The following is a 14,357-nucleotide window of genomic DNA, read 5'->3' as shown; positions in this document are numbered from 1 at the left end:
TTATGTGTCACCTGCACGAAGGCCAGTCAGGCGGTACTGGCAACGGCCATGCTCAAAATGGTGTATTTTATGTGCCACCCGCACAAGAGCCAGTCCAGGGGCACTGGCAACGATCTCGCTCGAAAATCCTCTCCATGCTTGTATGGGTCAGATTTATTGAGGCAGATTTTCTACAAATGGATGCCTTTCCTTTTACCAGCCCTTACTTGTTTCCAAGCAAGGTAATATTGCCCCATGCCCAAACATGTTTTTACAGAATATTGGAATTGAATGTAATTCATTTGCAATGCATTCACATGATGTCAAGACAGGGTGGACACGGACACACACACACACACACACACACACACACACACACAGTTGCAGTGAGCATAACCTGGTAGTTTGTATCATGCTTTTGTTAATTGTAATAAGTACCTATGAAGTGAAGAGCAGACTTAAACACCCTCTTGGCCCTCGTATCCTTTACTCGGCCAAACATTCAGTCCGTGACTTACTGATGAGAGAGGGGGTGAGTTGGGGACTTCACCAGCATATAGCTGGTATTCAGTTCAGCCAAACTCTGTGAAAGACTTGGAGAGGACTCTGTAAGATTTTGTTTACAGTTTGACATCTTTTGAATCAACCTTGGGAGATTATTGACATACTTCACTGCGATAGGTCTTGATAATAAGATAAATAAACAAATAGATAAATAAATTGACAAGCAAAGTACATTTTAAATTTGGTTGGCGAAACAAGGGATTTGTACAAGTCTGGTCTACTGTACTATGAAATAATTAGGTTATACAAGGTTAGGGCTATCATTGTTCTCTCTTCATTCTGTTTCTTGAAATCCTAGCAGTCCAATTTCAAGAGACTTCAGAATACTTACATATACAAATTGGTTGATTTTTGTTGCTATGGTTGGCAGTAAATGGTGACCAGAAAGTACTCAGATGGATACAATGCTGATTGATTTTCATTAATTGGTTCAGAAAGAGAGTGGGTAACTTTTTAGAACTGTCTTCTGTCTCCTTTGGCTGTTTCTAAAGAAGACAGTTCTCAAGGGATAGTTGTTCTGTGCCAACATAGGAAAAGTGTGTATGATAAAGTTGACCTTAAATTTATTTTGATCAAAACTAGAGGACTAAAGTTTATCTTGATTTTAGGTTAAGCATAGTTAGAAAAGTAAGTTATATGAAATATTTGATTTGTGATAACATTTCCAACTTTATCTAAATTTATTATTAATCAGTCAATTGGAATATTTCAGAAAATGTATTAGAAAATTTGTATTGATTTCTATATGTATCCAGTCTCTTTTGCCAAGTTTCGGTAATAGTTGGAATAATATTTTAAATGGCTTCTGTCTGTCTGGTCTTTTTATTGTGAACTTTTAAAGATTTGTTTTCATTAGTTGATCTGAAAGTGGTGGAGAATAAATTGTTGGATATGATATTATTTAGATTTAAATAGAACCAAGCCAGTTTCATATTGGATCATTCTATAATTTTAAAGCAATTAGTATTGTTGGCTAACTTCCTCTCTTCACATGGTATAACCAACTGTGCAACTAATCTGAATCTATTTAGATACCATTAATAATCATCAATATTCTGTTCATATTGTATCATGCTCTAAAGGTATCTTCTGATATTCTTCATTATATATTGTGAATTAAATACATTCACAAGATTTTTTAATATGTAATATTAAGCACAGTTTATCATATAAACTAAAATGGACATCTTTTATATAATAAAAACAGTTTGTAGTTGAGTGATTGTAAAGCCTTGTTGACAAAAATCCAAAAGTACTTTCTTTTCTCATTCAATATTTTTGTTTGTTATTTTTTTTTTCTACCAATGTATTTTTTTTAATGTTTAACTCAACTACACTGATTGTATTACCAGTGTATATTTGTCTTCCAGATTTCAGTTATTCACTGAGCTAATATCACCCATTATTTGTCTAGGCTTGCGCCTTTCCTTCTGTCTTTGACAAGTATTTCCTATCTTCTTATGGTTAATCATTGTTTTAGTTTGTTTGGTTTTTTTTTGGGGGGGGGGTTTGTATATTCCAAGTCTTCTCATCCCTAACCTCAGTAATCTTCTGCTTGTGTTCTTCCTTTCAGCTTAAGTGAATGATATCTTTCCCTTCAAGGGAGTAATTTTCCTTAAAGTTAGTTTATCCACCCCAAGACAACTGTTCAAATGACAACAAACTGCAGTTATGTTTGTTATCTTCCTGACTATGCCACAAGAATCACTTTTCTATTATTGAAGACACCATTGATGTGCAGAAAATTGACTTCTTGTTCCAGAATAGTTGTATCAATCACAAAACAAATGTTAAAAAAGTGCAAAAATAGAAAAAATTCTACTGTAAAACTGTTTTAAATATAAATCTGAAATTTATTTCAACATCATCTGTTGGAGAACAAAAATGTAGTCTAACTGCAGGTAATGGTAGCAGTTGGTAGCAATCTTTTTTTAAAGTGAATATGGGAAAACCTTATTGTTGACCTTAACATTTCTGAAATTGTTCTCTGCCCATCCTGTTGGTTCTATATTGTCAATCATTTCAAAGGAATAACAAACAACGTACACAATAACAACAACATATTGGAATAGTCACAAACTGCAACAACCCTTTTCCTCTTTCTCTCTTGTGTGTGTATAAATGTGTGTGACTAATTTTTTAATATATATGGTAGATAAAACATGCTATCTCTCTCACTTTCAACAACTCAAATGTTATGCGTGAATTTGTAACACACACACACATACACACCTAACATTATTCATTCATCCAGAGCTAAAGTTTCACTCTTTCTGCCCTGGGTTTCCTGTTTTTATCACACCCTTTAGGAATGTCACAGAAACTGAGAAACCTGGGCTGATGAGAAAGTAAATCATCTGCTCTGAATGAATGAACTCTGCTACATGTATTGAGTACCATTTCTCACATATTTATATATCCTATTCTACACAATAATAATAATAATAATAATAATAATAATAATAATAATGATAGTAGTTTGCATGTGTTAAAAATTTGAAATGTTTTATAATGGTTTTGCTCTTAATTACATCTGTAAATGTTCTTTTGTTTATGGCACAACCAGAGGGAGTGTCCATGACATTCATAAGCTCTAAAGATTTGTACATTGATGTGGAAAGGGAAAGGGTTTATACTCTGGGGGTTGATACTCTGAGGAGGAGAAACTGAGTGTCATGGTTAGAGCAGAGCCAGAGAAGATTGAGACTCAGTAAGATAAAGAGAAGAGGAAGGATGGGTGTGTTAGGTGCACCTAGTTTTCTAATCCTGCCAACTATTACTGTCACTTCCAACAACTCAAAAGTAATGAAAACAATCATCCCTTTTAACTCAGTGAATCTCATTCTTTCCTTCTACAGTAAATACCAGTGTGGTTTCTCTATAGAGCTAGATCTACAAGGAATTTGTCCTGTCCCTTCTTGTTGCACTTGAAATCAACGAACCTTAGACTATGTCTGGCCTGTATGAGAATCTATGGGCTCAAACTGGCTTTCATCTCTTGGATTGGAAATGTCTCTTCAAATCTCCTCATTGCAGCATGTGCTGATGGGTTTTTCTCTGACTGAGATTATCCTATCTTGTTATGTCTCCCACACTCTTATATGCAATTTTTTAGCTAAGAGAAATCATAGTCGTGGCTAATGCTGGTATCACATAACTGGCACATTCTCTTAGGAGTTTTGAAGGAGTTTTGTTGAATATGTGCATGGTGGAGTTAGAAGCAAAGAAGCAGCAAATGAGGAAGCTTTTTCCTTGAGAGTAACCATCTACAGTGGATTCTTGGTTTGCAGAGTGGTGAGTAGGAGAATTCTTTAGGAAGGGAGATTCTCTTGCTGAAAACCCCAAAAAAACATCAGTTAGAGAGGAGGGGTACATTGCAGGTTGTGCAATGCCCAACGCATATGCTGCTTTCCAGTTGGTAGTCTTGCAGGAGTTATGGCAATTTTGTAGACCATGTATTTCTTAAGAAAGAAGGAAGGGTAAGTGGATGGATGCAACTGACTGGGTCAGAGATGAAGTCATTGCGCTCAGGGATAATTAGCTATTACTTCATAAATTATTTGGTTGTTTGCTAGAAGAAATTGCTGTTATTGAAGAATGTGATAGAATTTATTCCATTGGATGGTTTGTCATATGTTATGACATGGCATTTTAATAATTTAGGATAAAAAATATTCTGAATACATTGTAAAAAAAAAAAAATATTACAAACTGATTTAAAGCTACAATTATGCAGGTTTAATATTGTCAAGTAATTTGTAAGAGAAGAAAGGAAATTCTAGCAGCCTATTTTGTATTTTTACATGCATAGCAAAAAAAAAAAAAAGCATTAACACTATTGGGAACCTCACATGATGACCTGACCTGCTAGAAACAGCAGCCAGGCCTCCCTCAAAACACAACCTATCATCTTAAAAGGGCATACTGGATAATGTAGCTTAAGGTATATTATTCCTTAAAAATGTTGGGATAGTCATAGCTGGAATATCTTTGGTAATTTGTCTTCTCGATAAGTGCTGACTTGAGACCAAACAACAACAACAAATATGATGACGACAAAGGCCAACAGTCTTTGAAAGTTGGCACTTGTATTAGAGTAGTGCACTACATATCGTTGAACAGCTTTAATCTATGATGGCTTGGGAAAATGTATGATGAAAACAAAACTGCTTCATCCTATATTTTGTTCATTTCATAAAAATATTCTGCTGAAAACTGATATTTTACTTTGAGTTGGTAATACTATTCCAAGATATAAAAAGCATTGTAGCTTAGGGATTAAAGTATTAAACTTTAGGTCTGCCTATGAGTTGTACGCTCCAACTCATAGACAGACCAAAAGTTTAATATTTTGCTGTACACACTTTGATGTGTCTTCATCCAAAGTACTTCCCTCTCTTCAGTATACTGAATTAGGAAAATATGAGTGTTTTTATATTAACAAGGGTATTCATTCATAAGAATAAAAATAAAATTGTTTTCAGGACATAATCAAATTTCTGAATTTTTCAGATTTATATAATCTATAGTGCCATAGATAAATGGATTTAAAATGAGAAACAAAAATAAGTTAGATATTGTGTGCTGGTGGAGGTGGTGGTGGTGGTAGGTTAAATTGCAGCAAATTCCTTTCAGATTTGAATTCTTTTACTTCCTGTTTAAAAACACTGAAATTATATTCTTATTACATGAAACTTTTGTTTATAACTTTCTACCGTTCGAATTTGTTATTGAACTGCTTTCAGCATTAGAAAGGATTATTTCAGCAAGCAATAACATTTAATCTGAATGCACAGGTTGAACGTACTTCTAGTTGATGCTAAATGTAAATATCTTTGGGTAGTATTTTTGCAGAGGAAGAAGATTATTATAATGAGTCATCATGCTAGATATCTTGAGTTATAGCTTAAATTATAAGATACAGTCTCTAATGGATTGTGATTGGTCATTTCGGTTAGCTTTGTTTTCTCAGTTTAACACTTCAATGTTTAGAATTAATTGCCATATTAGTACTTTATGTTTGTGTTGATTTACACATGAAAACCACTCCTGTTGTTTACATGTTCCAATATTGTATTTCAAACCTAACCAGTTCTTGGGGAAGCAGTAACTCAATATATGCTATTCTAAAATCAAGGTTTTGCATAATTGGATGGAACTGCACTTAGAATATCAGTATTTAAACTTTCATTTTATTTTATCAAACTAAAAATAAGATAAATCATTTGTACACAACATTGACAGTAAATAATAGATTCTTTCATTGTCTTCATCATCATCGTTGTCATCATCACAGCCATCATCATCATCACCATCACTATCACTCATCACCACCACCACCATCATCATCGTCATCATCAATAGCATTAGCCTTGAGCTGTCCATTGCAGGATGTAGGTGTTTCTCATATTTCTCTAAGTTTCACAATCCTAAAAGACGTGAGGCCATCTTTGAATTGGTGTAGGTTGTCCCTCCATTTACTCTTTTGTTATAAGACCTCTTAATTTTAATTAGTGTCCATTTTGTTGTTAATTTTATCCATAATTTTGTTTTTCTTGTTTCCTTGGCATAGTTGTTGCTAGGTTAAATGCAGGACAATATAGAATTTATGTAAATACATTTATTCATACACACCAAAGCTAAATAACCCCTCCTTATTCATGTCAAACGTTCTTTTTTAATCCAGCCATATTTATAAATATTTTCTGTCCAGAAGTGACCCGTTTATAGCTATTAAATAGGCAACTCAAGTATGTTTCTGAAACAAACAAAAAATTATGAGTTTTTTCTTTCTTTTAACATTGCAAAATAAGATGTTTTTTTTTTTCAGTTACCTAACTTGAGAATGTAATTTTGTATAGCATCAAATTTAGCAGTCATTATTTCTCACACAAAGGACTAAAATTTTTTGCTTCACAATACAAAGCTTTAATGTCATCGTTCACACAACATATAAAAGACATAACCAAAACAAAAACAAGATTATATAGATTACAAGCACTCACTTACATAACATTCTGCTAAAATAAGGAAAACATGACACTAATCTACAAACAATACATCAGGTCCTTTATAAAGGTGCCAGCCTTGTCTAAGCTTCCAATTTATCTGCCCCAAATCATAACAAAATACAAACAATATACTCTTTATAATAACAGTCTGCACTATCATAACAGCTTCACACAACAAAACAAAATTCCTTGAAAAACAAAGACCATCAAGATACACTACATGTGCAACTCCAAGCAAAAGTCTTATAAATCAAGCTACATGTTAAATTACGATCTCTAATATACACATGAACACTGTTCCAAAATGCATTTTCCTCGACAGAACAAGACAAATATAAACACTTGTGCACACTAAAATAACCACAAATTAAATTTCTTTTCTAGTTCTAAATTCTAGTTTCATCTGCAACTTTTCATAATAAATACTAGAGAATCACAGCTGTCTCTTTTTACTTGCTTTTAAATGATCCTGTAAATCTCTAGACATAGAAAAAAAAATCAGAATGGACAGGAAATGTAATGCATATATTTTGACCTGAGTATTAATAATGCAACCAAATTTTCAATGTAACAGAATGTGTAGGGTGGTCCAAAATCAGATTAAACAATATCGTCCCTCTTTGTTTTGAAATTGCAACACCACTTACCCTGTAAAGTATTGTGCTCTCTATTTCAAGTTAAACTCATTCCTTCTTTCTCTCTTTCTCTTTCCCTGTCTCTTAGACACTGTATATCACATTAAGAAACTCTCCCATTGCTCAATGTTGAATCTGTGGATCACCACTGAATGTTTGATTGGTTACTTTCTTATCACATGTTTGCTCAAAGTTGTCCAATGCTACTCAATGACCAAAATACTTTACCTTTTCTTTCTTACAAGACTAGTGCTATAAGAAAGAAAAGGTTAAGTATTTTGGTTATTGAATAGCATTGGACAACTTTGAGCAAACATATGAACACGTTGACTCCATTCATTAGTTTTCATATAATACAAGATATTACATATATTGTTCTGTCTGCATAGGATTGGTTCCCTAGTTATGTGCGCATTTTCTTTTGATAGTTCACTTATTTATGAAGAAGAAAAAAAAGAAAAAAAGGAAGTATACATAGGTGGTTTATTTTTCTTTTTTAATTTGAAGGAAATATTAAATCACAATTTAAGATAATTGAATTGGTTGATAATACAATTTAAAAAGAACATGTTCAGAATTTGAATTAGTAATTTACAACGACCTCGCCCACAAAATATTCGAGTCTCTAATAAGCAGTTCACTATGACCTATCGTGTGACCTAACAACATGTGGGATCTTGAATTTTTTACTGCTTGGTACAAATATTTGTCTTGACATATTCTCACAAACAAAGGACATAATACTATGTTGACTCATAAAAAGTATTATGTTGGCATTAAAAATCACCCGCTCTCGCTCCATATATTTATTTCCTTGAAAGTATTTGTTGAATGCAGAGTAACAGTCAGTTGTTTTGTTCCACAAAATCGAAGTTTGTCCTTGGAGTTTTGCTTTTTTTTTTCTTCTCCTCCCTTTCTTTCATCTGTGTGGCTTATCTAATCTGATATTTTAACTATGATCGGAATGCTCTTTCTAAAGGAATCTTAACTAGCTGACAGATAGCTCTTAAATGTTACCTCTTAGCTAACCATTGGCTACTTTTCCCTAATGATTGTAGTAATTGTTTATAATCTGTCTGTGGACTATTGTGTGTGTATGTGTGTGTGAGAGAGAAAGAGAAAGAGAGGGAAGGAGATTACCCGACAGACAGACAAACATTCTTTAACCATTTGATCTCTTGACAATTGTAGTCAGTGAGAAGTGGGTTTTTTTTTCATTTCATTTATTTATTTGCAAGATTATTGTAGACATGTTATTTTATCTTGCTTTTTTTTTTTGGATAAACAAATGAAGTACTGGGCACAAAGGAGAGTAGTTTTAATAACCAAATCACGGCTACTTCATTTCACTTCTATGGTTTATTTCTCTTACAATTTCTTATGTAGACTATCTTAAAATTCCAAATTAGTTATCTGAATTCACTGGTTATATTTGACTTAAGTAGATAAGAATTATATATTTAAAATGTTCTAATAAATTCAGAAATGAAAATCAATTTTCCATAAACTGGGCCCTTATAAAACTTTATCTGCTCTCAGATTTTCCCTCTGAAATTACGGCAGCATTTGAAAAGATTCACTATTTTGTGACTAATTGATTAAAAACAATTAAATTCTCATATTAAGATCTATTTAAATTAATCAATTTATTGAGGTGTAGATTATACTGATTTGTTTTAGACTTATTAAAAATCTAGTTTGAAGAACTGGTAGCTTGTTTTACTTCTCCCTGTTCTGTTGCTCATAAATATCCTACAATAATGCATAAATAATTTAAAACACATTTCTAGCACTCTCATTTAATTCTGTTCTTAATTAATATCAGTTATCTCTCTGCCTGTAGATTTTAATAATTTTGTATGAATTTATGTCTATACTGGCTTCTAGCAATCAAGAAAAATCTGTCTCTTTTATTAAAGAATCCTTCCTCGTAGACAACCTCTATCTGCTCTTTGGCCCATCATATTATTCATTTTCCTTCCTGTCTTCAAACATTTAGTCATTTAATCCTGCTGCTTTATACATTATTCATTCAACATTACTTGCTATTGCATTTGTCCTTCTTTTGTTACCAAAGCCATATATTTCTCATCTTTCTTTGGCATGCTGAATCCACTGTCTCTCTTTCAGGGCCAAACACAAAGCACACTGATATAAATTGACGGACACACACACACACACATGCATGCATTTTGTGCTGCTTTTAAATTCCTCTGTCCAGTTTTTCTGTTTTTCTCAGTTACTAATTTGATCCAATAAAACATTAACTATCAATATTTTACAAAACCTTTTTTATCAGGTTATGGGCTCTACATCCTCTAAGAAAATATTTTTTATAGATTTATTCAATATGGGTTATTAGTAACATGCAGAACATTCATGTTTCCACATTCAGCGTCTATCTCTTTTATTATTTTTTTTTTATGTAATTGCTCTGTTAAGCATGCCATTTCATAAACCAACAAAGGAGCCTCTATGTGGTTGCTCAAAATGCTAGACATAGCAACCAAATCTACTTCAAATAATATTTTAGTATGTTGTGAGAAGAAGACGTCTTGAGTGACGCAGTCTTAGGTGCATTGTGCCTGGTTAAGTAGAATGATTTTGATCACAGGTCTGACACCAGACTAAAACAACAAACAGGTGTCCTTGTTTTCTGTCACCTATCTGACTGCTTTTCTCTGGGGTTTCATCATACTGATTTGTTCAATGTTGTAGTTTTAAGTTCTTTGTCTTCCTGTCCTACTGAGTAAGTTGACTGTATTATAATGGCCTGTGTCCGGAGCTCCATTTGGTTTTGCCTTTACAGCTATAAACTTCACCTCTGTAGTTGATTCTCACAAGTCTGCATACTTCATGCCATTTATAATCATAGAACAAATATGGAAAAATAAAAGAAGCAAATAGATATTAGAAAACAAAAGAATATTTGTCCTAAAGTCATGCAAGAAAAGACATTACCAAAATAATTAAGCAATGCATTTACATGAATACATTTGTCTGTAATCTTTTACTCTTGTTAGTCTATGGTAATGCTTAATAGAATAGTTATCTAAATTTGAGGATCCTGCCTAAATCATATTTCTCCTCTTCCTCATGGCAAAGAAATATCTAAAGAGCCTCGTCAGTCTGCAATGCAATTAGATGTAAAGTTGAATCCCTTTTGGACTAAACTTTCATGTGAAGTTGGAAAGGAAGAGGATACCTCAACTGATTTAAATGGAAAATTTGGTGTGCAAAATCAGTTGTTAGATATTTTTATGAGTGGAGTGAGGCAAGGATATGTACTTTATTGGGTTTTTTCTTTTCTTTTTTTAATTAAGTGCATGGATGATATATCCCAGGACTAGAATTTCTGAATTAAAACTGAAACAGTAAGCAATTCTTAGAATTTCAACATCTGCATGAATATGGAAATAAGTGTAGAAATAATTTTACAAACAGCAATTGATTAGTAAAAGTATCGAAAACTAAAGTGTAAAGAGCAAATAATGTTAGATATTGACTCTCCTTCCCACCCTCCCGCTCTTGAAACCAAAAGCCATGTTATCCAAAACTATCTTCTTCCTGACATTATCATTGCCAATATTGTTTTTTAACAAAAGACCTTGAGCATCAAAATCAACGTATATGAAAGTGTTGTCTAATGTCCACAAACAACATATAATCCATTATAAAAATGTTAAATTAATTAGTTAAAATCATTTTGCTGTGAAGAAAAGAAGTCATCTAACGTTTCTTGGTAGGACCTTTTATTAGAGCGAGAGTGAGAATGCTTATTGATAGAAAATAATTCATCTCTAATGAAAATGTTTGCTCAAAATATTAGGCTTCTTCTCTTCTTCATAGCAAAATAATGTCTTTCACTTTGTGAACTGTTTGTATAAATAAGTTAGTCTATTTGGTGAGACAATTCAAAAATAAGTGTTGAGTGTAATTAGGAGTTATTAATTAGGAGTTATTAGTTACGTCTTCACAAAGGAAGTGGCAATAACATCTGAATGGTGCTTAGTTATATATATATATTTGTATATAGTCTTATCTTTTAAAGCCTGGTACTTATTCTGTCAGTCTCTTTTGCTGAACCACTAAGTTACGGGGATGTAAACACACCAACACTGGCTGTCAAGCGGTGGTGAGGGACAAAGACACACACACACACACACACACACACACACACACACACACACACAAAATGGGCTTCTTTCAGTTTCTGCCTACCAAATCCACCCACAAAGCTTTGGTTGTCTGAAGGTGCTACTCAGTGAAACTGAACCTAGGACCATGTGGCTGTGAAGCAAGCTTCTTACCACACAGCCACACCTGCGCCTGTATATTTATTTAAAATATGATTGTCCAGAAGTTGTATTAATGAGAAATGAAGATATCTAAATACACCCCTTCTGCCAACTGTAAGATAGAATACTTTAAGTAGATTTGAACTTTTGCTCTACGCTTTACATCATTAATACAGACGATAGGGGTGAGATGCAGAAAAATCCTTTTCATAAATTCTATTCAGAAGACTAAACTTCGACTGGATTTGAACTTTCATCCAATACATTATAACAATCAATAAATGAATAAATAAACCCAAAGTATTCTATTCTATGAAAATGGTAGGAAAGTAAAAAAATTACATGCCATGTGATGATATTAAAAAAAAGACTATACTGAATATGTTCCTTGTGAATAATAAATCTTTGCTCTTGATTTTAAAATTGTTTGTTTGTCTTTTTTTTTCCAGGTTCAACGCCAAGTAATTACCAATCTAACAACACGAGATGAAGCATTGGAGTACATCGAAAAGCTTTGTCTCCAGCTCCTTTTCACATTGTGTGCAGTGCCATTACATACCATCCAAGATGTGGAGGAACGTGTACAAAAAATCATCCCCACATCAATTAATGTATGGACGATACGAGAGGCACAAGGTGCCCTCGAGAAAGGCAAAAAGAACACGTTGGTTTTGCCAGTGGAGAAGGTACACAATCTCCTCATCAAGGTCAGTTATTTGATATTTTATAGTAAATACGCCTGTGCTCTATCAACGAGTTCAGTGAGTTTTTATTGAACTCTTTACCAATCAGGTAGAGATTTTCAAAATGAGAACACGTTTTTAGATTACTCATGTAATACACAAAAAAAAAAAAAAAAAAAAAAAATTCATGTGTGACAATTTCTTCATTGTTGATATTTTCAACTTAAATAACCTGCTTATTGCCAGGGAGTAGATATTCAAATTATTGTAAAGCAAGCATTACAATATCATCATCCCATCTGTTCTTCCTTGTTAATATGGGTTAGATGAGTCATCAGAAGGCAGACCAGTTCTTATTTAGAGTAACTGCTCTCGTGTGTGTGTATGTAGAGGTGTGGCTGTGAGTATATCTGCATGTATACTTCTCTCTCTTTCTCTTTCATCATCATCATCATCATTTAATGTCCCTTTTTCCATTTTGGCATGGGTTGGATGGTTTAACAAGAACAGACAAGCCAGAGGTTTCTTTCAGGTTCTATGTCTGGTTTGGCTTAGTTTCTACAGCTGGATGCCCTTCTTAAGAGTGTACTGGGTACTTTTTATGTGGCACCAGCACCAATGAGGTTGCCAAGTATCTGCAAGATAAGTTCGCTCAACTGAGCTGGGTATAGACTGGAGAAAGAAACTATGAGAGGAAGAAGGGCAGGTGTCTTGCTGAAGGGGTGAATACATGGCTTGCCCAACTGGAAAGTGAGAAAGAGGAAGGAAGAGTTGTGAGCTCCAGGTACAACATAAGACAGAATAGGAAGTGCATTGAGTGAGAATAGCATGACTGAAGATTAGAAATAGGCAATGGGTTTGATGCAGAGGATATCAGTCCAATGTAGCAAGAAGTGAAGAAAATAGATGTATGTATCCTCATCATCATCATTGTTTAACGTCCACCTTCCACGCTAGTATGGGTGGGATGGTTTCACAAGACCCGGCCAGGCAGAAACCTGCACCAAACTTCTGTGACTGTTTTGGCAGGATTTTTACAGCTGGATGCCCCTCCTAACATCAACCACTCAGCACAGTGGACTTAGTGCTTTTTATGTGGCACAAGCACAGGCAAGGTCAGTTCCGGTAAGATTTTTACAGCTGGATGCCCTTCCAAACACCAACCAGTTTACAGTGTGGACTAAGTGCTTTTAAGTAGCATCTGCACCGACAGTCACCAAGTACTTGCAAGACAAAAAAAAAAGACTTTCAAGAAGGAGGAGGTGATCTTGTGTTGGATGATGAAAGGTTATAGTGAGATAGAGAGACAAACAGGTGTCTTGCTGTAGAGGAAGTACAAGGTAACCCAGCCAGAGAGAGAGATCAGGAATGAAAACAGAAACAGGTGCGCTACCGCAAAGGAAATTCATGGTAACCTAACCTGAGGGAAGTGTGGGAGAAGGAGGGAGAGAGTGGGAGACAGCAGGATAGAGATGGTAGCAAAATGCCGGGCATACTCACAAGGGACGGGAATCAGACTATAAATGGGATGGTTGAGTAAATGAAAAGAGAGATATAGATGGTGGCAAGTGTCAGGCATACCTTGAGGTTCGAAACGCCATAATATAAGTGGCAGGATATTGTGAAGGAAGTGTGATTAAAGAGTACAGAAGAGTCAGGAGTGAGTGGCGAAAACCTGGGTATATATTGAGTCGGGGGGGGGGGGCTACTGGATAGCAGTAATGATATATATTTCTGTTCATATAATCTTTCTTGTTACATGAACTAATAAACTAGATGTTTCTGATTTTCTTTTTGTAGTATTTTTCTAGTTTAATTTTATTTTATAGCTTTGTGGTATCAAAAACAGCCCCTTTTTTCATTGTATAAGTTTTGTCTTATGCCTAGTTGTTAGAAAGTTCTCTAATGATGTAAAAATTGCTATGATGACCTAGCTGTATCCTTTAAATCCAAACTTTAACAAGTTCAGCTGCTAAAAAGCAACCTAATGATTCACATTAGCCATACATGTTGTGTACTTTCAATCAGTATAAAGAAATTATGATTAACCAAATTAAAAATTGAGGAATCAGATTTGGTGGTACCAGAAATTGATGCCAGAATTTTGAGTTTTCAGTGTTATATTTTTTATAGAGTATAGAGTGCTTATTGTAAAATATTTGATACTATCTTCCTCATCATATTCAT

At 34.0% G+C, this 14,357-nt stretch overlaps 1 protein-coding gene across 1 annotated transcript in view; it reads left to right on the top strand.

Annotated features, from left to right (window-relative positions):
* Window positions 1-14,357, top strand: part of LOC106875192 (son of sevenless homolog 2) — a 112,111-nt gene that overhangs the window by 37,586 nt on the left and 60,168 nt on the right. The window contains exon 3 of the mRNA XM_014923231.3: window positions 11,937-12,194. Coding sequence (XP_014778717.1) covers window positions 11,937-12,194 — 258 coding nt within the window. The remainder of the gene's footprint in view (window positions 1-11,936; window positions 12,195-14,357) is intronic.

The sequence above is a fragment of the Octopus bimaculoides genome, chromosome 4 (assembly GCF_046866305.1).
Source record: "Octopus bimaculoides isolate indiv1 chromosome 4, ASM4686630v1, whole genome shotgun sequence".
Lineage (NCBI taxonomy): Eukaryota > Metazoa > Mollusca > Cephalopoda > Octopoda > Octopodidae > Octopus > Octopus bimaculoides.
Note: the sequence above shows the minus strand (reverse complement) of the source record. Positions and strands in the feature narration are given on the sequence as shown.